The 22,112-nt window shown below is 40.2% G+C and overlaps 1 protein-coding gene across 16 annotated transcripts in view; it reads left to right on the plus strand.

The window, feature by feature from the left end:
* Positions 1-22,112, plus strand: part of fbxo11b (F-box protein 11b) — a 193,699-nt gene that overhangs the window by 118,925 nt on the left and 52,662 nt on the right. For all 16 annotated transcript variants that reach the window (XM_067988748.1, XM_067988745.1, XM_067988746.1 and 13 more), the window contains 2 exons: positions 8,812-8,939; positions 19,301-19,382. In XM_067988748.1, coding sequence (XP_067844849.1) covers positions 8,812-8,939; positions 19,301-19,382 — 210 coding nt within the window. The remainder of the gene's footprint in view (positions 1-8,811; positions 8,940-19,300; positions 19,383-22,112) is intronic.

Consider the following 22,112-nt stretch of genomic DNA (forward strand, 5'->3'; position numbering starts at 1 on the left):
ACCCTTTATTCAATTGTTTTAATATTTTTGAATTGCTGTAAAGAAATAAAACCTGACACTGTGCCGTCAGAAACTATTTGTTATGTGCCAAATTTACACCAGTGGGTGTCAGTGGGCTATGCCTGTACAACACCTGGCCTTGCTGGCAGATGGACCACCGTTGATTTATCCATGTTTTAATAAAGAGGAGGGGATGCCAGGTTGCACCACAGTTTATATGTGCAATTTCTTGCAGAAAGGGAGATCTGTGCAGGGCTGTTTATTGTGGTTGATCCTCTGCTGCCAGGCAACAAGCTGACATTGCATGCAGACACCTGCTGGTGGAAATTTGATGTGCAAGAAAATTGGAGCCAGGATTGGACACACTTTTTACCTCTTCTCTACAGCACCTTACTGTACCCCACAAGAGAGAAGCTTCCTCGGCGAACTAGCTTGCAGCTTTACTCTTCACTAATACATACACGTATATTCGGCCCATCTGCTCATCAGTATAGGTACTATGTGATAGAACAGGACCTATCGCTCAAATACCTGCTTGTATACAGCAGTGTTCTAAATTTTTGAGGAAACCTGTATGCAGTAAGTGCAGTCTTGGTGGCCTGAGTGCAGCAATGTTATGTATCAGCCCTGAATTTTCTGGATTGTACTTGAGCAGAAATTACACTGGTTTCTGTGCTGATCTTGCAGACATGAAGTGATGCGAAATTTCCTGTGGTACTCATTTGCTTATGCCAGGACGTAAAAACCGCTGTAAAACAAGAGCAAATGCAGTGTCACCACTAGGGGTAATAGCAAGTGGGCTGCTGTCTTCTGTCATGGTGCCTCACTCTTGAATCCTCTTTGTCTCCCATTTTTATGCTCAACAGTGGTATACATATTCAGAAGGCCATTCCAGGAAATAGTCCTAGCTTCTCAAGTCTCTCTCTCTAACTATAGTTTCCTATCCTAGTGAATCCATGCTGTATACTCTCTATGGCTTTAATGTCCTTTCTATAATGGAGTTCTTAAAACTGTGCACTAACCAATGTTTTGTACAGATTTATCATGACTTTTCTGCTGTGCTCTTCTAAAACCCAAAATGCTGTTGACCTTTTTTTACGGCTTTATTTACCTGCACTTTCAGGGAATTATGAAATTGAACCCCTAGATATATCTCTCTCCACATCCTTCAGTGTCTTTCCATTAACTGTGTGCTCAGATTTGTTTGTTTCCTCCCAAAATGCATGATCTTACAATTATCCACATTGTTACATCTTTCACCTGTTTGCCCATTCTGCTAGCCAATCTTCCTGAAGCCTTAGATTCCTACTTTCTTTTTGCCAAGCCCTCTGCAGCAAATTTCGAGATTGTGCTCCCTATACCCAAGTCCAAATTATGAGAACAGAAGCGGATCAAGCAATGACCCTTGGAACACACCACTTCCAGCTCGTGTGAACAGGGCTGAAATTTTTTTGCCCCATGGTAATAAGATAATATGTTTTTAACTTCTATCTACTTGTTATACTAGTTCCAAGATGTGATTTGACATAAGTGCTGTTGAACATCCGGGCCAGTTATCCTTGATGCATACACCAATATCAAATGTGAGGGTGGAACAATAATCTGTAATGTTTCACTTTGTGCCTTTGTGCTCATTCATTACGATTAATACCTAGAAATGAAAAATTAATCATGTTGGAGACAGAGTTGGCTTATATGTGCTATATTATAGAATTTTACAGCACAGAAGGATGACTTTTGGCACTTTGTGGCTCTTTGAAGGAGCTATCCACTTAGCCCCATTCTACTCCTTTTAACATTTTACCATTTAAAGTATATTTCCTCGCCTTGGTCTTACTCCCAAAATGTATCACATCATAACATCTCTACATTAAGTTTCAATTGACATCTATCTGCCCAATCAACTAATTCACTTCCTGCAGTAGTCACCTACAGTACTTTTCACAGCCAAATTTCCCACATTTTTTTGGGTTGTCTGCAGACTGTGATGTTGTGCTCCCATACCCAAGTCCAGATCTTTCATGAAAAATAAATTATATATATTTAAGAGCAGTGGTCCCAACACTTCTCCCATAGTGGAGACCGTTGCTTACTATTCCTCCATTCTGAAAAATATCCAGTAACCACTACTGTTTCCTGTCCTTTAACCAACTCCATATCCATAGTGCCACACTTCCTTTGGTAATATGTCAGTTTTATTAGGAAGCTTGCTCTGCAGCACCGTAGCAAATCCTTTTTAAGAATCCATTGGCACAATACCCACTGCTATTTCCTAGATGTTTCCCTACTGTTGTATAGGGGAAAATATAGTAGTATTTTTATGTGACTGCATGTTACCAATTGTACACTGCATACCCATGAGCTTATGTATTGGGGACAAGAACAGTTTTCAGATGCTGGCTAATGGTTATCCTGCAGCCAACAAATCTTTATAATTGCCACTGTCTGAGGCTGAACCAGATGGTTCGCAACTTTGGCGTCCTATATGACCCTGAGATGAGCTTCTGACCACATATCCATCACCAAGACAGCCTACTTCCACCTCTGTAACATCGCCCGTCTACACCCCTGCCTCAGCTCATCTGCTGCTGAAACCTTCATCCGTGCCTTTGTTACTTCTAGACTCGACTATTCCAATACTCCCCTGGCTGGCCTCCCATCTTCCACCCTCCATCATCCAAAACTCTGCTGCCCATATCCTAACTTGCAACAAGCCCTTTTCACCCATCACCCTTGTGCTCGCTGACCTACATTGGCTCCCAGGGTCCGGGATCACCTCAATTTTAAAATTCTCATCCTTGTTTTCAAATCCCTCCATGGCCCCGCCCCTCCTTATCTCTGTAACCTCCTGCAGTGCTACAACCCTCCAAGATCTCTGCGCTCCTCCAATTCTTGCCCCTTGCACATCCCCGATTTTAATCGCTTCATCATTGGCAGCCATTCAGCTGGCTCAGCCCTAAGCTCTGGAATTCCCTCCCTAAACCTCTCCTCCCCCCTTTCCTCCTTTAAAACGCTCCTTAAAACCTGTCACCTGTCATATGTCCTTATGTGGCTTCCTGTCAAATTTTGTTTGAAAATGCTCCTGTGAAGCGCTGTGGCATGTTTTACTTTGTTAAAGGCTATATGGATCAAGTTGTTATAATACTATGAGATGATCTCTTGGTGCTCTTTTCGAAACATTTTTTTGGGGGGCGAGGGAGGGAGGAATGTATGCTACGTATCTGGTAGTGTTTTGCTGATGTTTCCTCTTAAAACTGCAGCCAAACATGTAACAGAATAGGAGTATTTGTTACACTAGTAGCAGTTATATCAATTATTAAAAACTATAAATTGCATGCAGGGTTTAATTGTGTTTAGAGGCTGCAGGATTTTGACAGATCTGACTTTCACCATTTGGACATTGTATTTGTTAGGTGAATTCAGTTTTGTGAGCTGGTAGGAATAGAAAAAATAATCGCTACGCCACTTGCAACACTCTTCTCTCCCCTCCCAGCATCCCAAAATGGACTTGTCCTTTACCTGCAGTTTTCCTCCTCCTACCCCCTGTACGCGGGGACTGCCAGAGAACATTTAGGAAAATAAGTCTTGTTTCTGGTTCGTGCATACTCTAGCATTTTATTTTCAATTGAATTTTTACCAAGTGTGTAAGTGTGCCAAACAGGAGTAAAAACTGGTTTCTGAAAGATAGTTAGGATACCTGTAGCTTTCTCTGTGTGGTATTTATTTGTTTACTGGTCAGGACTTTATAAATTAGGTTAGTTTGCAAAACAGGTTCTGGATTTTGTTAAATTGACATTCAAATCCAGTGAGTGTCTAATTGGAAGACTAGTAACTGGCACAAGCTGAACCTGTGCTATGCTGGTTTTTGTTGACTGTGTTTGTGTAATATATTTGACGTGGAGTTAATTATCAGGATTGTTCAGAATGCCAAAAAAAAACTTGGATGTTACGTGACAATGAGAGGTGCTACATCAAAGCCGTAATAATTTATAAGAAAACCCAAAAATGCTGCAAGTTTATCCAGTTTACCATCATAGAACAGGTAAACTGAAGTTAATTTGCCCCAATTGCAAAAGAATTTAAAGGTGTCCACAACTGAATCAGAAAAACAATAATCCTGTTCATAGACTTTATGCAATGACTAATTCATTGTTGGTGCTAACACTTCACTAGAATTGTGTTTACGTCTTGAAATGGAGAAATTTTAAGTTTGGGAAGTTGGCTAAATCTAAATTTTTAGCAAAGACCAAAATCTCTAACTTTAACCTAACAAAATGTAGAGTTGGCTTGAGCAGGTACAGGGAGAAAAGTGTTGGTGGGGGGGGGGGGGGGGCGGTGGTGGTGAGGCACGGTGATGGTGAAAAATAGAGCGGAGCATGGCCATGAAGGGATTTTTAAACAAGATCAAGAATTTTGAAATCAAGTGCCTGGGTCAGAGAGTTAGTGTAGGTTGGTGAGGATGAGTTGAATGACTAGGACTTAGTTCGGATTAGAATGTGGGCATTAAAAGATTTGATGAATTGGAGCTGAGGAGCCTGGCAAAGAGGAGGGTGTTGAAGTCGAGCCTCGAGGTGACTAAGCTGTCGATGAGGGTTTCACTGGTAGCGAAGTATGGATGGCATACGAGAAATAGGCAGTCTTAGTGATTGACCTGTTGTGGGATATGAAGTTCAGCTTGGTTTTGAACATGATTCTGAAGTTGCACCTCGATGTGTTCATCTGGAGGAAGGGCCTAAGGTAAGTAGCATCAAGAGTGGACAATGCAGATGTGCCAAATGCAGAATTTGTGCCATATTATGTTCTCAGATTTACATAAATGTAGGCCTTCCTCCAAACATTGGGGGGGAAATAAACTCAAACATTTTGATCAAAAGTTTGGTGCTGAACAGGACTGGTTCTTTCTCTACTTGGAGTTCTATTTTATAGGTTTTCCCACATTTTTTGTATAAGTTTAGCTATCGGTTTTTTGGCAGTTTTTTCAACTATGCTAAGTTTTCGGCATTGGCTTCTGGTTCATGGAATACATTTTACCATCAGTGTTTTCTGCCTTTATTGGCTCCAGCCTATGTTGTGTTGATCCAAGCCTTACTGTGGCTCATTCTCGGCTGCAATACATGTAAGAACCCATTTTCAACATTTATGTATATTGTAGGGTCAGTGAGTGGAAGTAATTCACAAGAAGTATTTGTTATCTATTTGACGAGCTGTGATTTTGAGAATTATGTAGCCTGTAGAGTAGGACTAGTTGTGAGAATTGAATTTGCTCATTGAAGAATCACAGCTTGACTCAGAGAATTTTAACACATTGGAAATGATCCAAAATGGCAGTACCAGCATAGTGTTGTGTTCTTTGTTGTCTACGATGGCTGAGGTCAAGGTACTGAGAGGTGCTCCAGAGTTTATAGTCTCTCAGTTCTGTAGTCACAGCAGTAGCTACCAATGTGAGCAAAACACCTAATATGGATAAGATATGACAGTTCCTTTTTCCCTAGTAGGAACTTTGAACAATGCTTAGTCAAGACTAGTGTCTGTGATAGCAGTGGCATCTGATGTTGCCTTGAGGTATAGTTACTATGGCATTGACCATTTGACTTTGAGTCAGAAGTGAAGTTTATTTTCTAGTACTAATACTAGATGCAGGTCAGGAATAGAAACCCTGGCTGACCCTCCCCTAATCGAGGGGCACAAGGCATTTAGTGTCTCTGATGGGTAAGTTCCTTGGCGGAAGCCCTGAAAATATTGAAACACTTCCAGGGACTTTGTGTCCTACCATGTGAAAAATGATGTCTGCTACCGAAAGGAGAATCTTGCAAAAAAAAAAGTTTTAGATGTAACAGTCTAGTAAATCAACAAATGTAGAAAAGTTCAGAAATTTGATAAGACAGATAGAAATCTGACCTCTGGAGTTCCCTCAAGGACTCCAGACATGAAAATCTATGTGCTGATACTGCTGTAGCTGAGATCGACTTAACCAGTATAGACCAGGAATTAAACCTAGGACCTTTCTGGCTTAGTAACACACAAAGGCTGTGCGGTTATACACAAGCCATTGGCAGAGACCATGTGAAACTTCATATTTCAGTGGTATAACCAACTTAACTTGGCATGTGAGTAGGGTAGATGTAAGATCAGGTCCAGAACTATTTTAGTGCTAATATTTTATCTATCAAAACACACTTCCTTTCAAGTGAAGAAGTATTGCTTTATTTATTTTCATAGCACTTCCAAATTCCAAGGCTATCTGCTAGTCTACACACTTATTTGATAACAAAACTTGACCTAGCTGCAATATAAGTTTACCCTACTAGACTCTTTTTTGAGGATTCATGGTCCTGTGACAATAAAGGCATAACGGTAATAGTCTGTGTTTACAATTTGCAGGCTGTAGAATTGCATAGTTATCTTTTTGTTGTAGGAAGCAAGGTTATTTACCTTTTGACTATGCATTTTAAAAAATTCAGTTCCCCAGATGACTCGCTGGATCAATGCACTGCTTGGTGCAATACTTTTGTCACTGACCAAAAAGTTCCCAGATCCTTGCTGGTTTTGCCTCTGTCCCTGGCTAGAATGCTGAAAAGCCGATTCTTGCTTCTCGATAGCAACCTTATTCCTGATGGCAATCTTTGTTGGAAAATTTACGTGTGAACTACAGGACTGAGCTTGGCTATGAGCCAAAAATGTAAGACTCTTTCCTGTGGAGTGCACTTATCACCAAGCAAAAGCTTGCGCATTAGTCGGTATTTAGAAGGGGGGTATGCCAAGTTTCAAATTGGTGATTGTATAAGACATTTGCTTGGTGGCCTCACATACTCTAAGCATTATTGCATAGATTTATCTGGGAAGAAAAACGAACATAATTTGTTGGCGACGTCTCTCCCTGAAATCTGAGCTGAGTGGTCCTTTCCAGAGTGCTAATGTTTTGGGAATGTTACCCTTCAATTATGGGGAGGTTTTGTCTTCTCGATGTAAAATGCAGTTTGACTAAACATTGCTTATTTTCTGTGCAATCTTCTGGAATCTTGGCTTTGCTTTTTCATAATTTTATTTAATTTGTGATGTTTTACATGTGTCAATTACCATAATCGCTTGTTTTTTTAGCTGAAAATAACATACCTTGATGCCATTTAATTATGGCTGAATTTTTTTGACAATCATCCATCTCTACAATAAAATGGGGGGGGGGGGGGAGAGGAACAGAAATATTTGTTTTTAACCTTGTTCTATTAACCTCTTTCCTGAAATTGGGAGCATATATATTGATTCTGCTAGATATTCTAGAGGTATTTGTAAAGAATAAATGATTCTGTTGCAGACTTCTGTTGTCAAAATGGTAAAATCCTAATTCCAGGACTGCTCCTTGAATACGGCAGCTCGATCAGGAAGCCATTCTAAAGGGTGGGGGCAGGGGAATGGGCTTTTGTAACAAGGATATTAAGCAGCTGCATGTCGTCTTTCCGTCCTTTACAGTATTTCAGCCAAATGCTCTTTTACTCTTCCCTTTGAATGTCTCCTGGATCCACTCCATCCTCACAACTGTCTCCGACCCACTCGTTCTTGAATGCCCCAAGCAGTATCCGCCTGGCCTACAATTCAGCATCATCCCATCTCAGGACCTCAGACTTGAACTTCAGAGCCTCATATGGTCTCCTCCCTGCCCTCCGTTTACGACCAGGACATGCCTCTCCTAATTTGCCATACCTGTTTAACCTGAAATCACTATATTCATTTGTGTCCACATTTTGGCTGTTGCTCTGGAATGAGTGCATTCGTATGTCGATCTTTTTGTTCCCTCTTGGCTCCTCTCTGGCCCTTCTCTCCTGTCTCCTACCCTCCTGTCACCCAGTCATGCCACATTTCTCTCTTCTCAGGGGAACTCTGCCCTACCTCTTCACCCATCCTTACTTCAAACTGATCACTCTTCTGCCTTCCTGCTCTGCCTCCATGGTTGGTTTGACTGCTCCTTGAATAAGCTATCCTGTGCCAACATGACATTACCCGAAGGCCTTATTGAGGCACCTGTTGCTGCTTCCTTCCGAGCAGTAACCCCAACTGTTCCATCCTCTTTCTAACCTTTTGTGCAATCCCCATCCCTTTGCCCCATCATTGGCAGATATGTCTTTAGCTGCCTAGGCCCCATGCTCTGGAATTCCTTCTGCGTCTCTTTCTCTACCTAGGTCCTTTTTTAAAAAAAAATCACCTCCGACCAAGCTTTCGGTCACGCCTCCTTTGGCACAGCATCCATATTTTTGATTATGCCTCTGTAAAGGGCCATGGGACTTTTTTTCTGTGTTAAGGTGCTATAATTTGCATTGTTACTAAATACAGAGTATTAAATTAACCACCCTGAAGCAAGACTTGAGGTTAGAAGCATTCTTTTCTGCCTGCCTCTTCCTCCCCCAAGAATTGTAGTGGATGTCCACAATAGACTCCCAACATAGCATTTTTGCAAAAGCTGGATAAATATCTAGTTAAGAATAGGATTGCGTGTAATCAGGATAACTGCTGATCGAGATGATTGAATGTTAAGTGAGCTCCTTAGCTGCTGGAAGCATTGAAGTATCATGTCATGGAAGGCAACCGTTCAAAAATCAAGGATGCAGGATGTAAGATTGGATGGGTATTCTAGAGTTTTACGTGATTTGTATTTCGTGGGGGGTATTAAAAGGTTTGTAGAGCCATTTGCTCAGGAGTTGGAATGAGTTTGGTGAATTGTATAATGGAACAGATAGCCACGTTCTGTGGAGAGAAGGCCCTTGAAGAACATAAAGCCCCCCAACAAAAAAACTAATTTTTTTCCCTGTTTACTTGTAGATGAGGATGTCCCTGCAGACATGATTGCAGAAGAATCAGGACCTGGTGCACAAAACAGCCCTTACCAGCTGCGGAGAAAGTCATTACTATCTAAACGAACAGCTTATCCTACTAAGAATAGCATGGAGGTGAGTGAGTCACATTGTCGCAGGTTCAGAAAAATGTGTTTTATTATCAACCCCAACGTTTCAAAAAATTGCTTGCCTTTTATCGAGAAGCCTGGCCAACACTGGTTGTATCAGCCGTTGCCATTCTGTTAACGACCAAAAGTGGAGTTGCTCATGTTGGGTGAGATATGCATTGGCTCTCTCGCATACCATGTATTTGGTTTAATTTTGAGTGAGGGAATTGATACTCCACAATTGGAGGTTTTCAGACTTGAAGGTTGGATTTTGACATGTACAGCCATTAGATTTCAAGCAAGTACAGCCTATTGAAATGAAGTTGTATGCATGAAAAAATTCTAATATCTGGCTCTTCAATTTTACCAACATAAGTAAAATGACAATGTAAAGAAAAAGTGCAAGAAAAATTGGATAATGATTCAAATTGACGGACTTCAAATTAACACTTTGTCCTAGTAGAGAATTATCTGCCTTGGAAATAATTCAGATGCAAAGATTTTAAACTTTTTTTCATAATATTTTCCCATTTAAAAAAAAAATCAGTGTTTGGAAAGCGCATGCTTTGGAATGATACCAGCTATCTTGGAAGTTGCAGTTTCAGTTTTCAAAGTGTTTAATCGAATCCTCCATCATCTACAATGCCAAGTCTTTGAGCTGATAATTTTCATTTGGAGAGGGAAAGAATTTTGCGTGGAATACTTGGGTAACTGGAACACAGTTTTTAATCCCATAAATTTTGAATGCTGCAGTCAAAGTTGCAATGGTCTTCCTCACGAGTGGGATACAAACTATTCTGTAAGTTGTGTTTTTGAAATATTTAACTTTTGTGAAGACAATGATCGATGTTGGGTTGGTTTAATACTCTACAGCCATATGATTGAGGTGTTGTTCATCTTTCAAAAGATGTTTAATCATTCTCATAGGGTGTTCTGAAATTTATTTTGGTGTTCGTATTATTTCTGGATTTGACTAAATTGTTGTCTGTTTCACATTTTTTGTACCGCAGTAGATTTTTCTCAATCCAGAGACTTGATAATTTTTTTTTGATGTAGTGTTAGAGGATTCAATGTCATGTTTTTGTTCCTTCATAATATGTTGGTCAATTTCTATTCTCAAATACATGCTGGGGATACTGACTAAAAAGCCAGTAAGAAACGTGCATGGACCAGTGAGATCATGGGAATGAAATTAAGGAAGAAAATTGTGTACACAAGCATTAGTAGCAGCCTTTGTCTGTATCTTCCTGCCCCTCAAGTTAATTTGTTTTCTTACTCAGTTCTGAATTTTCTGTTTTATTATCTCTGATCCTTAAATTGCATCGATTGTGCTGCTGAACTGGTATGCCTCTACTCCTTGTTCTTTAATGGAAGACTAATGGTTGATGCATACTGTAACCAAAAAGTCTGTCAGGATTTCATGGTTGGTGTACAAACCTGTGCAATTGGTCTGAGATTTTCATTGAATCTTAAGAGCATTCTGCTGCCTTTTGAGAGGAGCAAATGCTACAATCCTTAGTGGCGCTCTGATGTACATGAGGATTCTGGGGGACCTAAGAGCCTGTACTGGAGCATAGAGATGCAGTGGAAAACAAGTAGTCGGCCAGTTAGTCTGGGAGCTTGGTAGATAGGTGTAATCCAGAATGTTTGCTTTGGCAGCGTAACAGTGTGATATTTGAGTGGAATGGAATATGTTGATAGTGAGAGTTTTTTACTGTCTCCTTGATAACACTACCCTTTTGATAGTTTCTCAATGCAGATAGGTAGAAAGAGAATGGGTGGTATGTTAACAGAAACTATCTTGTAGCAAGACCTAAAGGCCAATTTATTTTTTTTAAAAAAGGGTCAGAACATGAAGACCTTCTGCCAACTACGATTTGGTCATAAGCAGTGCTACGAGGATAGCCCAGATGATCGACCATTCTTCCATCTGCTTTGCACTTTTGCAGAGTGCCTTGGTTGAGATCAATAATTGTCTGCGTGCAGAACTGCATCCTGCCACTCTGTAGCACAACATATTGCAGCTTCAGCACGTTGTAACATTGTACTAAAACTATGTATTTTGAGTGTAAGTAATAACTTGTTGAAATGGATGATACCTGAAGGCAGTAGGGCTGCTTTTGGATGTTTTTCTGCATGAATACATCAAAATTTCGTTTTGTATGATATGAAAATTAGAATCATAACTGCTAATTGCAAATGAGCTTTGCCCAATAACACTCAAACTATAAATTGTACCTTTTTGTGAAACTGGGAGTGTATGTTGAGTGGTTAGATGGATAAATCATGCCAATCAGACTTGATTTTATACAGAGACATTAAATTCATTTAATTATAAACTTGCCTTTCTTATTCATTTGCTCAACCTTTATGTACAAACTAGTAGACCAACATCCCAATCTCGGAGATGCCAATCTGTCTGGCCTTTGCTGCACGTAGGCCCTTGATTTGAAATTGTACCTGTTGATTTGCAGTTCTCGTACAATGAGAAAAAGATGAAATTTGGCCTTTTCTTCAGTTCACCACATTTTCACAAAATCCAACATCACCTTTCAGTGCATTTAGTTCTTGAAAACCTTTTTTTTGGGAGGGATTTTTAGGGATATTTTTGGATGTCTACCTCAGCTTCAGTTTTTGATTCTCCTACCTCAGATCTGTTTTTGTGTTCCTCTGTCTTCGAGATTTCACTGCAGTCAAGGTTACCTTGGCAGTCTACACATCCATCAGTCAGTGCCAGGACCCAGCTTCAAAAAGGTGCATGCCACCAAACCTTTCCAACGATTAATAGTCATGACTGGTGCATGTGTTATCTCTCGGTGTTGAGTAACTTAGTGCAGTGCACAGCCTGGAAATTCCCTCCCTAAACTTCTCTGCTTCTCTACCTCTCCGCTCTGTAAAACATGCTTCCTTGACGAAGCTTTGGGACCTAATATCTCTGCGGCTTGGTGTCAAATTATGTTTGATAACGTTCCTGTGAAGTGCTGTGAGATGTTTTACTATGGTAAAGGCGTTATATAAATGCAAGTTGTTGTAAGGCTGGAGGAGGGATTTGAACACAAGGATGAGAATTTTAAATTTGAGGCATTGGTGGACCGGGAGCCAATGTAGGTCAGCAAGCTGAGCGGTGATGGGCAAGCAGGACTTGGTGTGGGTTAGGATACAGACAGCTGAGTTTTGGATGAGCTCAAGTTTCTGGAAGGTGGAAGATCGGTAGCTGGCCAGGAGAGCAGCAGAGTAGTTAAGTCTGGAGGTAACAAAAGCGTAGATGAGGGTTTCAGCAGCAATTGGGCTGAGACAGATGCTGAGTCGGGCAGTGTTACAGAGATGCAAGTAGGCAGTCTTCGTGATGGAGAGGATATGGGATTGGAAGCTCAGCCCAGCGTCAAAAAGGATGCCGAGGTTGCGAACATTTTGATCGGGGAGGGAACAGAGTTTGTGGAGGGGTGCGATGATATGGTGTTTCCAATATTTAATTGGAGGAAATTGTGGCTCATCCAGGACTGGATGTCGGACGAGCAGGCTGACAACACAGAGGCAGTGGAGGGGTCGAGAGAGGTGGTGGTGAGGTGGAGCTGGGTGTTTACAACATCAGGTTCCACATGTATGCTGACTAGCGGCAACATGATGAGAAATAGGAGGGGGACAAGAATAGATCGAGGTAACTGGGCAGGAAGCAAAGCCATTGCAGGGGAGTCTCTGGCTATGACTGGATAGGCAAGCGTGGAACCAGGTGAGGGCAGTCCAGCAGCTGGACAATGGAGGAGGGGCATTGGAGGAGGATGGTGTGGTCAAACATGGCAAAAGCTGCAGAGACGTGGAGAAGGATGGGTGGGGGGGGGGAAGAGGATGTAATTTGTGACTTTGGGGAATTTCAGTGCAGGGGTAGAATCCTGTTTGGAGAGGTTCAGACATGGGTTTACGTGAAAGATGGGCATGGATTTGGGAGGCACCAACACATTCAAGGACTGGAACGGAAAGGGAGATTGAAGATGGGGCAGTTGTTTACAAGGACAGGTCAGGGTTGGGTTTTTTGAGCAGGGGGTGATGATGGCAAATTTGAAAGGGACGGGATCAGTGCCTCAGGAGAGGGAGTAGTTTACAATGTCATCTCGCATAGGGGTCAGGAAGGGAAGTTGAGTCATCAGTTTGTGGTAATAGAATCGAGAGCAGGAGTTGGGTCTCGTGGACAAGATGAGCTTGGAGGAGGCATGAGGGGAGATAGAGAAACCAGAGAAATATGAGGGTTCAGGGGATTGCGGTGGGGACCTTGGCTTGGCCCGGCATGGGGAATGAAGGAATGCAGCTGAATGGCTAGTCTTGATCTTTGTGACGAAATCTATAAGCACTTCACACTTGTTGGAGATTTGGGAGGATGGAAAAGGGTTTAAGGAGAGGGTTGGTAGTGGGGGAGAAGAAGCTGGGAGTTATCTTTGCATTCCAGGAGGATCCTGGAGTAGTGAGCAGTTTTAGCAGAGGAGAGCAGGGCCTGTTGATACTTGAAGTGGTCCAGCCAGATCTGGCGATGAAGTATTTGTCAATCTTGATGGGTACAGGATTTGGGTAGAAATCAACTTGAGTCCTGGTTCTGGTAATGCAGCTTTATAAAATTTGTGAATATAAAAAGAAAAATAGTTCTATGAATGTAGTGCATTCTTAATCTAGCATTCATTGGGATATGTACCTTTTAAATTGGTGTGCACTATGTACCTTTGGTACCAAGGAATTGCAGTTCCTTTGTGTGTGAATTTTAGTGAAAATTTTGGCCAATATTTTTACTAAAATGAGCAAATAGTGCCCTTGAATTGTGAAAAAAGATGTCCTCTCTAGAAATGGTCGCTATGAATCAAAAACAATTTGTTTTTAAAAATGAATTGCATGCAGGCAAGATGAACAAATAATAAGAGTTGGGAACATAAACCGATGCTGCTTGAGAGTCTGCAGAATTGAAAAAGTTAATTTGGCCAAGGCCTGTTCCCCTCTCAATATCCTACGTGGGTATTGTTAGCACTATGTATATATTTAAAATACCCGTTGTGTGCTCATTTGCCACACGTATGCTTGTAAGTTGTTACAGTGGGTGTAGGGCCAATTGGTGATAAATATTTTGCAAATAATGAACTGTAGAATATGCCAACCATATATGGCTGGTAGGCTTATTAAGTGCAGTTTCCAAAAATAGTATAGTGATGTCTAAGCTATTTGCAATCTTAGAAACTCCTCTCTGTTGGAATTAGAAAAATAGACTCTGCCTGCTCAGGCAGGTCAGGCACTTTTATATTAAAAAAAATGCACAAGCTTGCTGCATGAAGAAAAGGGGAAATGTCTTGCAAAGGAAACGTTCATTGTTATCACCGTGTGAAATATAAGAAATTAACATTTTGTTACTACAGCAGGACATGCTTCCGCCATCTTATTCTTAAAAGAACTTTCCAAAAAGAACTTTTTTAAAAAAATGCTGAACTTATCTTGCTCTAAAAGGAGTCAGTTTTATCAATAGAAGTGGTACTACTGGATTTGAGCCCTGGTAGGACCTGAAATTTTCAGTTCTGTGCTGAGATGCATCCAGCTGAGTGCATTTTAAGGTGATTGTCAGGTCTGTTGGATGTATAATATGAACAGGCCATTCTGTATGAAGCTACATTTTAACTGCCAAAACTAAGTGTGTCACCCTCAAGTAGCAGACTTGTTCAAAGCTTTTAAAAGTTTTTTTGTCTGAGAGGAGGATTTTTTTTGGTGATTGTTTTTTAAAAAAAGTGCATTTTTTTAAAGTTAATTTTCTCTTACCTTTTTCAGCAAAATGTTTATTAGAAATTAATAATTTTATATAAGTGTTTTTATATTGACGCAAAAGGTAAATTTCCACGGCATAGAAGATTTCTGTGTATTTTAGGTGTGGAAGGAGCAACCCTTAAAGGTCTGTATAACTACATATAATGGGTGATGGGTAAGATTAAGATACAGCTGTGACCATGTATGGGGTCAAAAATTTTCATAATCTTTACAAATACTTTCAATGCCAATTTTAGCAAAGGCTGTTTGGATAGCAAAAAGGGCTGGCAAAACCCAGTGGCTGACATAATAAATGTGGATGTGGGAAAGTTAGTCTTTAGCCAAGGGCTAAGTGATGCAAGTGAAATGCATTTGATGCTGCATGAGTTGTTGGTGGGAACGGTGGCCTTATTTACACTCCAGGGCAACCTCCCTGTAGAAAACTGTTGACAATGTACCACACAGGAGACTATTGGAGAAGATTAGCGCCATGGAATTAAGGAAAGGGTAGCAAATTGGATTAAAAACTGGTTAGAAGGGGGGGAAACGGATAGTAGGAGCCAAGGACAGTTTCTCAAGTGTGCTTGGAAGTGGGTAACAGTGATCTGGAATTGTTTCTGCTCACTACATCAATGATTTGGTTATAGGGCTAGAGGGATTCATGTACAAATTTATAGACAATACTAAACTAGAAGGCATAATAAATAATTGAAGGCCAAAGGAAGCTGTAAGGGGGTACTGATACGATGATAAAATGGGCAGAAAAGTGACAGATGGAATTTGGTCAGTAAATGTGAGGAGGTACATTTTGGTACAAAAATATAAGTAATAATTATACTTTATGTGGAAGAGCAGAGGGGTTTGGGGTTCAGGCTTAGACATTAAAGCAGTACCTCAAGTGAATAAGGTCATGAAAAGCTAATGGAAAACTGGATTTTATGTCAAGAGGTATAGAATATAGATTTTTAACAATTGTTCTGCATCCTCTTCTAGTGACACCTACATTCTCAGCTCCATCATATTTTATAAAAACCGGTGCAAAATATTTAATTTCTCCACTGTACCGCCGTCATCCTCCACAACTAGATTTCCTTCTTCAGCCCCGAGTAGTCGTATTGTCTCCAACTGTTCTTTTATACTTGTGTATAAAAGTGCTTGATGTTTCCTCTTATTATTTACTAGCCCTTTCTAATATTCTCTCATCCTTTTTAATCCCCCTTTTTTGCCTCTCCACTATACTTTCTATATTCATGATTTTCTTCTGTATTGTTAGCCATAATTTTACAGTACTTTACTCTTTGTACCTCATTTTCACTTTATGGGAATATGCTTATTTTGTAACTATCTATTTCATATTTGAAGATCCCCCACTGCTGTCTGTCATCCTGTTAAACTTTCTGCTTAGTTAATTTGAGCCATACCCTGCCCTATTTCACTGACTCTTCATTATCTTTTTATATTTTTACAATGAATCTAGCTATGTTGTAGTTGCTGTTTCCCACTTGTTCTACTCACATGCAAGTTATTTGCCCCACTTCACTTCCCAGAATTAAATTGTGCAATGCTTCTTTCCTTTGTTTGCCTAGAAACATATTGTTCTTGGATGCATTCTGAAAAGCGTTCCCCATTTTTACCACATGTATTACATTTATGCCATTTTATCTTGGAATACGTACGATCGCCCATTATTATTGCCCTGTTGTACTTGCACATACCTCAGAATGATCAGTGGATCTCCTCCTCTAGCTCATCTCCACTGTTTAGTGGCCTGTAATGCACACAGATAATTGTACCATTTCCCTTTCTATTCCTTAACTCTATCCATGCAGATTTTGTCCTAACGCAACCCCAGAACAGTTTACATTCTAACACTGATTGAATCCTTTATTAATATTGCCATCCTACCCCTTTTTGTCAATCTCCATCTCTCCTGAAAATATTATAACCTGAAATATTAGGTTCACAATTCTGTTGTGTCTGTGTTATAGCCACTATATCCTATCCCTGCATATTTATTAATGCTTCTAACTCTCCAATGTTGTTTTGGATGCGTTGTGCATTCACATAAGTACCCTTAATCCAGACTCCCAATTTTTTGGAGCCTTGACCCTTATTCTTTTACCTACTTATCTTATTTCAAGTTTTTGATATCCCATGCCCTTTCTACAACAGTGTTTTTATTTCTCACTACCTCAAAGCCGTTTCTTTTCCTTGTATTTTTTCAGTATTTTTCTTGGCCAGACTGTCTGCATCTGTTCTAACAGCTAATTAATACTGCTGTATTTAGTCTCAATACTGGACTTTATACAGCCCTACCGTATTACTCTAAATCATGCCCCACTGCGCTATTATAAGATACTGGGTTCAGAATTTTAATTCTGTGGTATGGTAGAGTGAGATAACCGCACTAAGTAAAAATGGCCACAAACTATTGGCTGAAGGCTAAAATAGATGATCCTTAAATCAATTTGCCCGAGCTATATCAATGAGGAAGTATACATGCCTACATTTATTAAACTAGGTTAATAGGAATGCCGTGTAAGGAAAGTGTTTACACATTTCTCAGTATTTTGTTCATACTGTCAAAATGTATGTTCAAACTGAGTCAAAGGGTTTCATTTTGAGAATAAATATTTATTTACACTTCACTATTTTATGGAGAGGACACAAGTTATGACCAGATCACTTTGGAAATAGTTTATGGGATGGCCCGCCAAGTACAGGCACAGACCTGTAGCTGCAAATGTAACATTTTACACTTCCCTGTTTCCTCCTAGTAAACAATCTTACAACACCAAGTTATAGTCCAACAATTTTATTTGAAAATCACATGCTTTCGGAGGCTTCTTCCTTCGTCAGGTGAACGTCAGGAAATCCTTGAACCTTTTGCATTTATATTCAGAGAACAATACCTGGTGATTACAGATAATCATTCCAACTGCCCGTTGTCAAGGCAATCGAAGTGTTCAGACAGAGAGGTGTTACCTACAGGACCACCGAATATACAAACGGCCAGAACACAAAACAGAGAGAGAGAGGGAGAAACATCCGAAAGGAAGAGAAAGACTGAAAATGACCCGTTGAATTAAAAACAGATAACTTTTATTCGCTGGTGGGGTTACGTGTAGCGCAACATGAACCCAAGATCCCGGTTGAGGCCGTCCTCATGGGTGCGGAACTTGGCTATCAATTTCTGCTCAACGATTTTGCGTTGTCGTGTGTCTTGAAGGCCGCCTTGGAGTATGCTTACCCAGCGGCCTTCGAGACACACGACAACGCAAAATCGTCGAGCAGAAATTGATAGCCAAGTTCCGCACCCATGAGGACGGCCTCAACCGGGATCTTGGGTTCATGTTGCGCTACACGTAACCCCACCAGCGAATAAAAGTTATCTGTTTTTAATTCAACGGGTCATTTTCTGTCTTTCTCTTCCTTTCGGATGTTTCTCCCTCTCTCTCTCTGTTTTGTGTTCTGGCCGTTTGTATATTCGGTGGTCCTGTAGGTAACACCTCTCAGTCTGAACACTTTGATTGCCTTGACAACGGGCAGTTGGAATGATTATCTGTAATCACCAGGTATTGTTCTCTGAATATAAATGCAAAAGGTTCAAGGATTTCCTGACGTTCACCTGACGAAGGAAGAAGCCTCCGAAAGCTTGTGATTTTCAAATAAAATTGTTGGACTATAACTTGGTGTTGTAAGATTGTTTACATTTGTCAACCCCAGTCCATCACCGGCATCTCCACATCCTCCTAGTGAGCACACCTCTATAAATTGATCCTTACTGTTAGATGGACTGGAATTTTCAATCTGTTCAACAGGCATCATCTGGTCACCTTCATTGTCTTCAATTACAAATTTCTTAGAAAATATATTTACACAATGGAACACACGGGTAAATTTTTCAGCGTACTGTCAAACATGGTTTACTGACAGTTGATTAACTGAATATGTAGGAATTGGAATGATTTTATCAATAAGTTCCTATTAGATCTACTTGAAATGAAGAAAAACTGGTGCTCCAAATCCGAATGACATCAACTTTATACCAGTCATCAAATTCCCATTGTTTGCTTGTTAAATGTCATACAATTTCAGATAAAATGTTGTGGGTTTTAATCCTTTATAAAATAGCAGAATTGAGCCAAAATGTTGTCTGAAAGGAACTGTTATTGTTGTCACTTCATGGTGTAGAGCTGATGTGACATTAGTTAGACATCCCTTTTACAAGTTTGCCACAAGGATTAGCTATCAGCTTACCAGGCCGAGTAGAGTTCGTCTTTTTCTGTTTTCTTCCCCTGCCCTCACCCAACCATGCAAAACTCTGACATAAAGGAAAAATTGGAAGATTAGTAACACCAGAGCATCCTTATGTCTCTGCTATCCCTTTCACCCACAAGAAGTTATGCAGCATGGAAACTTTGGGTGAAATTGGAAGGGTTGAGAAAGAACTAAATTCAGCGTAAAATAATACAATATACTAGTCTCGCTTGAGGGAGTAGAACATGTATTTCATTTGGAAATTGTAGACCTTTTACTTCGTATGATTGCAATTGTAATCTGAGTTAAGAGCTATTGACTCCTTTTACTGTCTCCTAGGGTGCTTCCACTTCAACTTCAGAAAATTTTGGTCATAGAGCTAAGCGTGCAAGGGTGTCTGGAAAGTTACAAGACCTTACAGGTAAGCAAATCTTGTACTGTGGAAAAAATGGGACATATATGTATTTTCAGATTTGACAATAGTTTAAAAATGTACTTTCATGATTCCTTTATTATCCATTTTGGTCATTTTTTTAACCTTGCTGGAGTGAGTTTTTGTGCAACAAAAAACCTACAGTAGTTGATTTGATTTGACTGATTTGTTTTCCTGTGGTCTGTAGAACACTGAAAGGGGGGGAAAAACATCATAAAACCTCAGAGGCTAAACATATGGCATGGTTCTAGGCCATACAGATTGTGAAGTCCCTTGGTTCAGTTGCTAATTTGTGCTAATCTGAGTTGGGGCAGTGATGGCGCTAGTTATTGGGTTTAATGTCCCTGGGCTAGAATTGGGAAAGATTAGTGGAGGTTCCTGCTTCTGTTGTCCAATGTCCCTTGCTGGAAAGTGTGCACAAAGACAGGATTTATTTACCTGAGATGTTGTTTATCTCTTTTCTTCTGCCCCTTAATCAAATAGAACATGGAGGCTCATATAAGAACATAAAAATCAAGGATGAGAAAAGGTAGATTGGTCCAAATAATTACTACTTCTGTGAGGGTTGCTATTGGCAATGGAATTGTAGTACCTTTTAGGAGAAAATTTGGGGTAGAAAATTGGGCGAAGAATTATCTGATTTAAAATGCATGAATTTTTATGTTGATATACGATTGTTTTTCATCATAGTTCAGGTTCATAAGATTTATTGAAGTGCACAGAATTGCCAAGTGTAACTGCCAACCAATATTAAACTATTCCAGTGTCAGTATATCCTACATAGGTCAGTGAAAATGCAATATTTTGGTGTGCCCCAAATCATTAGGACTTAATTCCATGAAATGGTCTTCCTTCCGTTTTCCCAAAAGTGACAGTACATCTAACAGTGAAGAAAGGGTTAAGTGTAGGAGTCACCTGAACATCCACATCAGTTTATCGAAAATTAAGCTGGTTATTAAGCACATGCTCCAGCTAGTCATAAAGACTTTTTATGTTGACTGGTTCTGGAAAATCACTTAAAAGACTTGTGGCCGATGAGTGAGATTCTCCCAAGTTTTTTTTTGTTGGGCTTGTTGGATGGAATTTTGTATTTTACATTATTCCTGCAGGTCCTTTGCTCTGTCTGAGGAGTGGAGCATGTGTCATTTGTATTGATGCACGCTCTTGACAGCACATTAACAACGTAAAATGTTCTTATGGCAGCTTTACAAATATTGAGTATGGACATTGTCCTGTGGATTAAAGCAAGGAAGCCTTTGTTCGGTTACAGTATCTCACGGTTCTTTTATAATCCCCAAGTATTGCATGACACAGAGGTACTTTTGAAGATGGAAGGGTAACCGAAAATGTACTGCCCTCTGGAGTTGGCCATTAGCTGTTCACCAGTTGCTTTTCTTCTCAGTGGCTGAGTAATTTCTGACCCCATAATTTTTATCTTTGGCTTTAGTTCCAAAAATATGTTTTTAGATAAACCATTCTTAAACATGCCATTTAGAAAAAGTTGCTAAGATGTATCTTTACAATATGATAAAATTGATCCACAGGCCAATAAGATTACCAACATGATCAACTTTTATTTTTATCCTCCAGGATCAAATCTTCGTAATATCTAGCACAGTGTAGGGATAAGTGGATGTGAGCAAACAATTTAGCTGGAAAATTCTGAATTTATACATGCCCTTGATATCTCTTCAGACAGTAAATTGTCATCCTCCTTATGCTGACCTGGTGATCGATTGCCTACCCCCAGTGTTGGCATGGATTTTTTTTTTAGCATTAGTGATGTCCACCTAGAATAGTTGATTTTATTGCTTTCTGTCCCCCACAGGATCAACTTATTTTATCTGAGGTGTCTCTGATTGCATAGAATTACATATAATCTATGGCACAGTAACAGTACATTTGGCTCAACTTGTCTATGCTGGTGTTTATATTCCAGATGAGCCGCCTCCAACTGTAATTGCCTCTTCCCACCCTAGCCCCAAATCCTTCTCTGTGTGAAGAAATTCCTCCTAAATTCTTTTTGATCTGTTAGTGGGTATCTTATATTTATGCCCCCTGGTTCTGGACTCACCCACAAGTGGGAACATTTTTCTATTGAACTTCTTCATAATTTTTAAAGCCTTCTAACTAGGTCTCTTCTTAGTCTTTTTTTCCAGAGAAAATAGCTCCAACTTGCTCAATATTTCCTGATAACATCCTTGAAAGTCTTTTCTGCACTTTCTCCAGTGCTTCAATATCATTTTTGCAGTTTGGAGATCAGAACTGTGCACAGTACTCTAAGACTGTCAGAGTCTGAGGGCAGAATTTTAACTGCCAGGTTTGCGTGGGTAAACAATCGCATTTTTATGGAGAGGGAGGGAATCCCGGCTCCAACATGCTGAAAAACGTCAACGACCCAGACGCACCTGGGTGCGCATGTGTATCAGGAAGTCAGAAGTCCCGCCGGCAATTTATCCGGCACGCTGATAATTAAAGGGGCAAATGTACCTGATTGAGGTACATAAGGTAGTTTATTTTTTGTATATTGGACACTTAAAAAGATTTTAACTGTACCTCATGCCTGGTGAAACCAGGCAGGAAGGGCTGGATGAGTGAAAAATAGACTAAATAAAATTACTTTTCCCACAGTTGAAAAAAAACCCTTAAAACTGATGTCACATGCACCCCCTCCCCCCCCCCCCCCCCCCCCCCAAATCTCTCTCCCAACGGCCGATG

This window comes from Heptranchias perlo, chromosome 8 (genome assembly GCF_035084215.1).
Source record: "Heptranchias perlo isolate sHepPer1 chromosome 8, sHepPer1.hap1, whole genome shotgun sequence".
Taxonomy (NCBI): Eukaryota; Metazoa; Chordata; class Chondrichthyes; order Hexanchiformes; family Hexanchidae; genus Heptranchias; species Heptranchias perlo.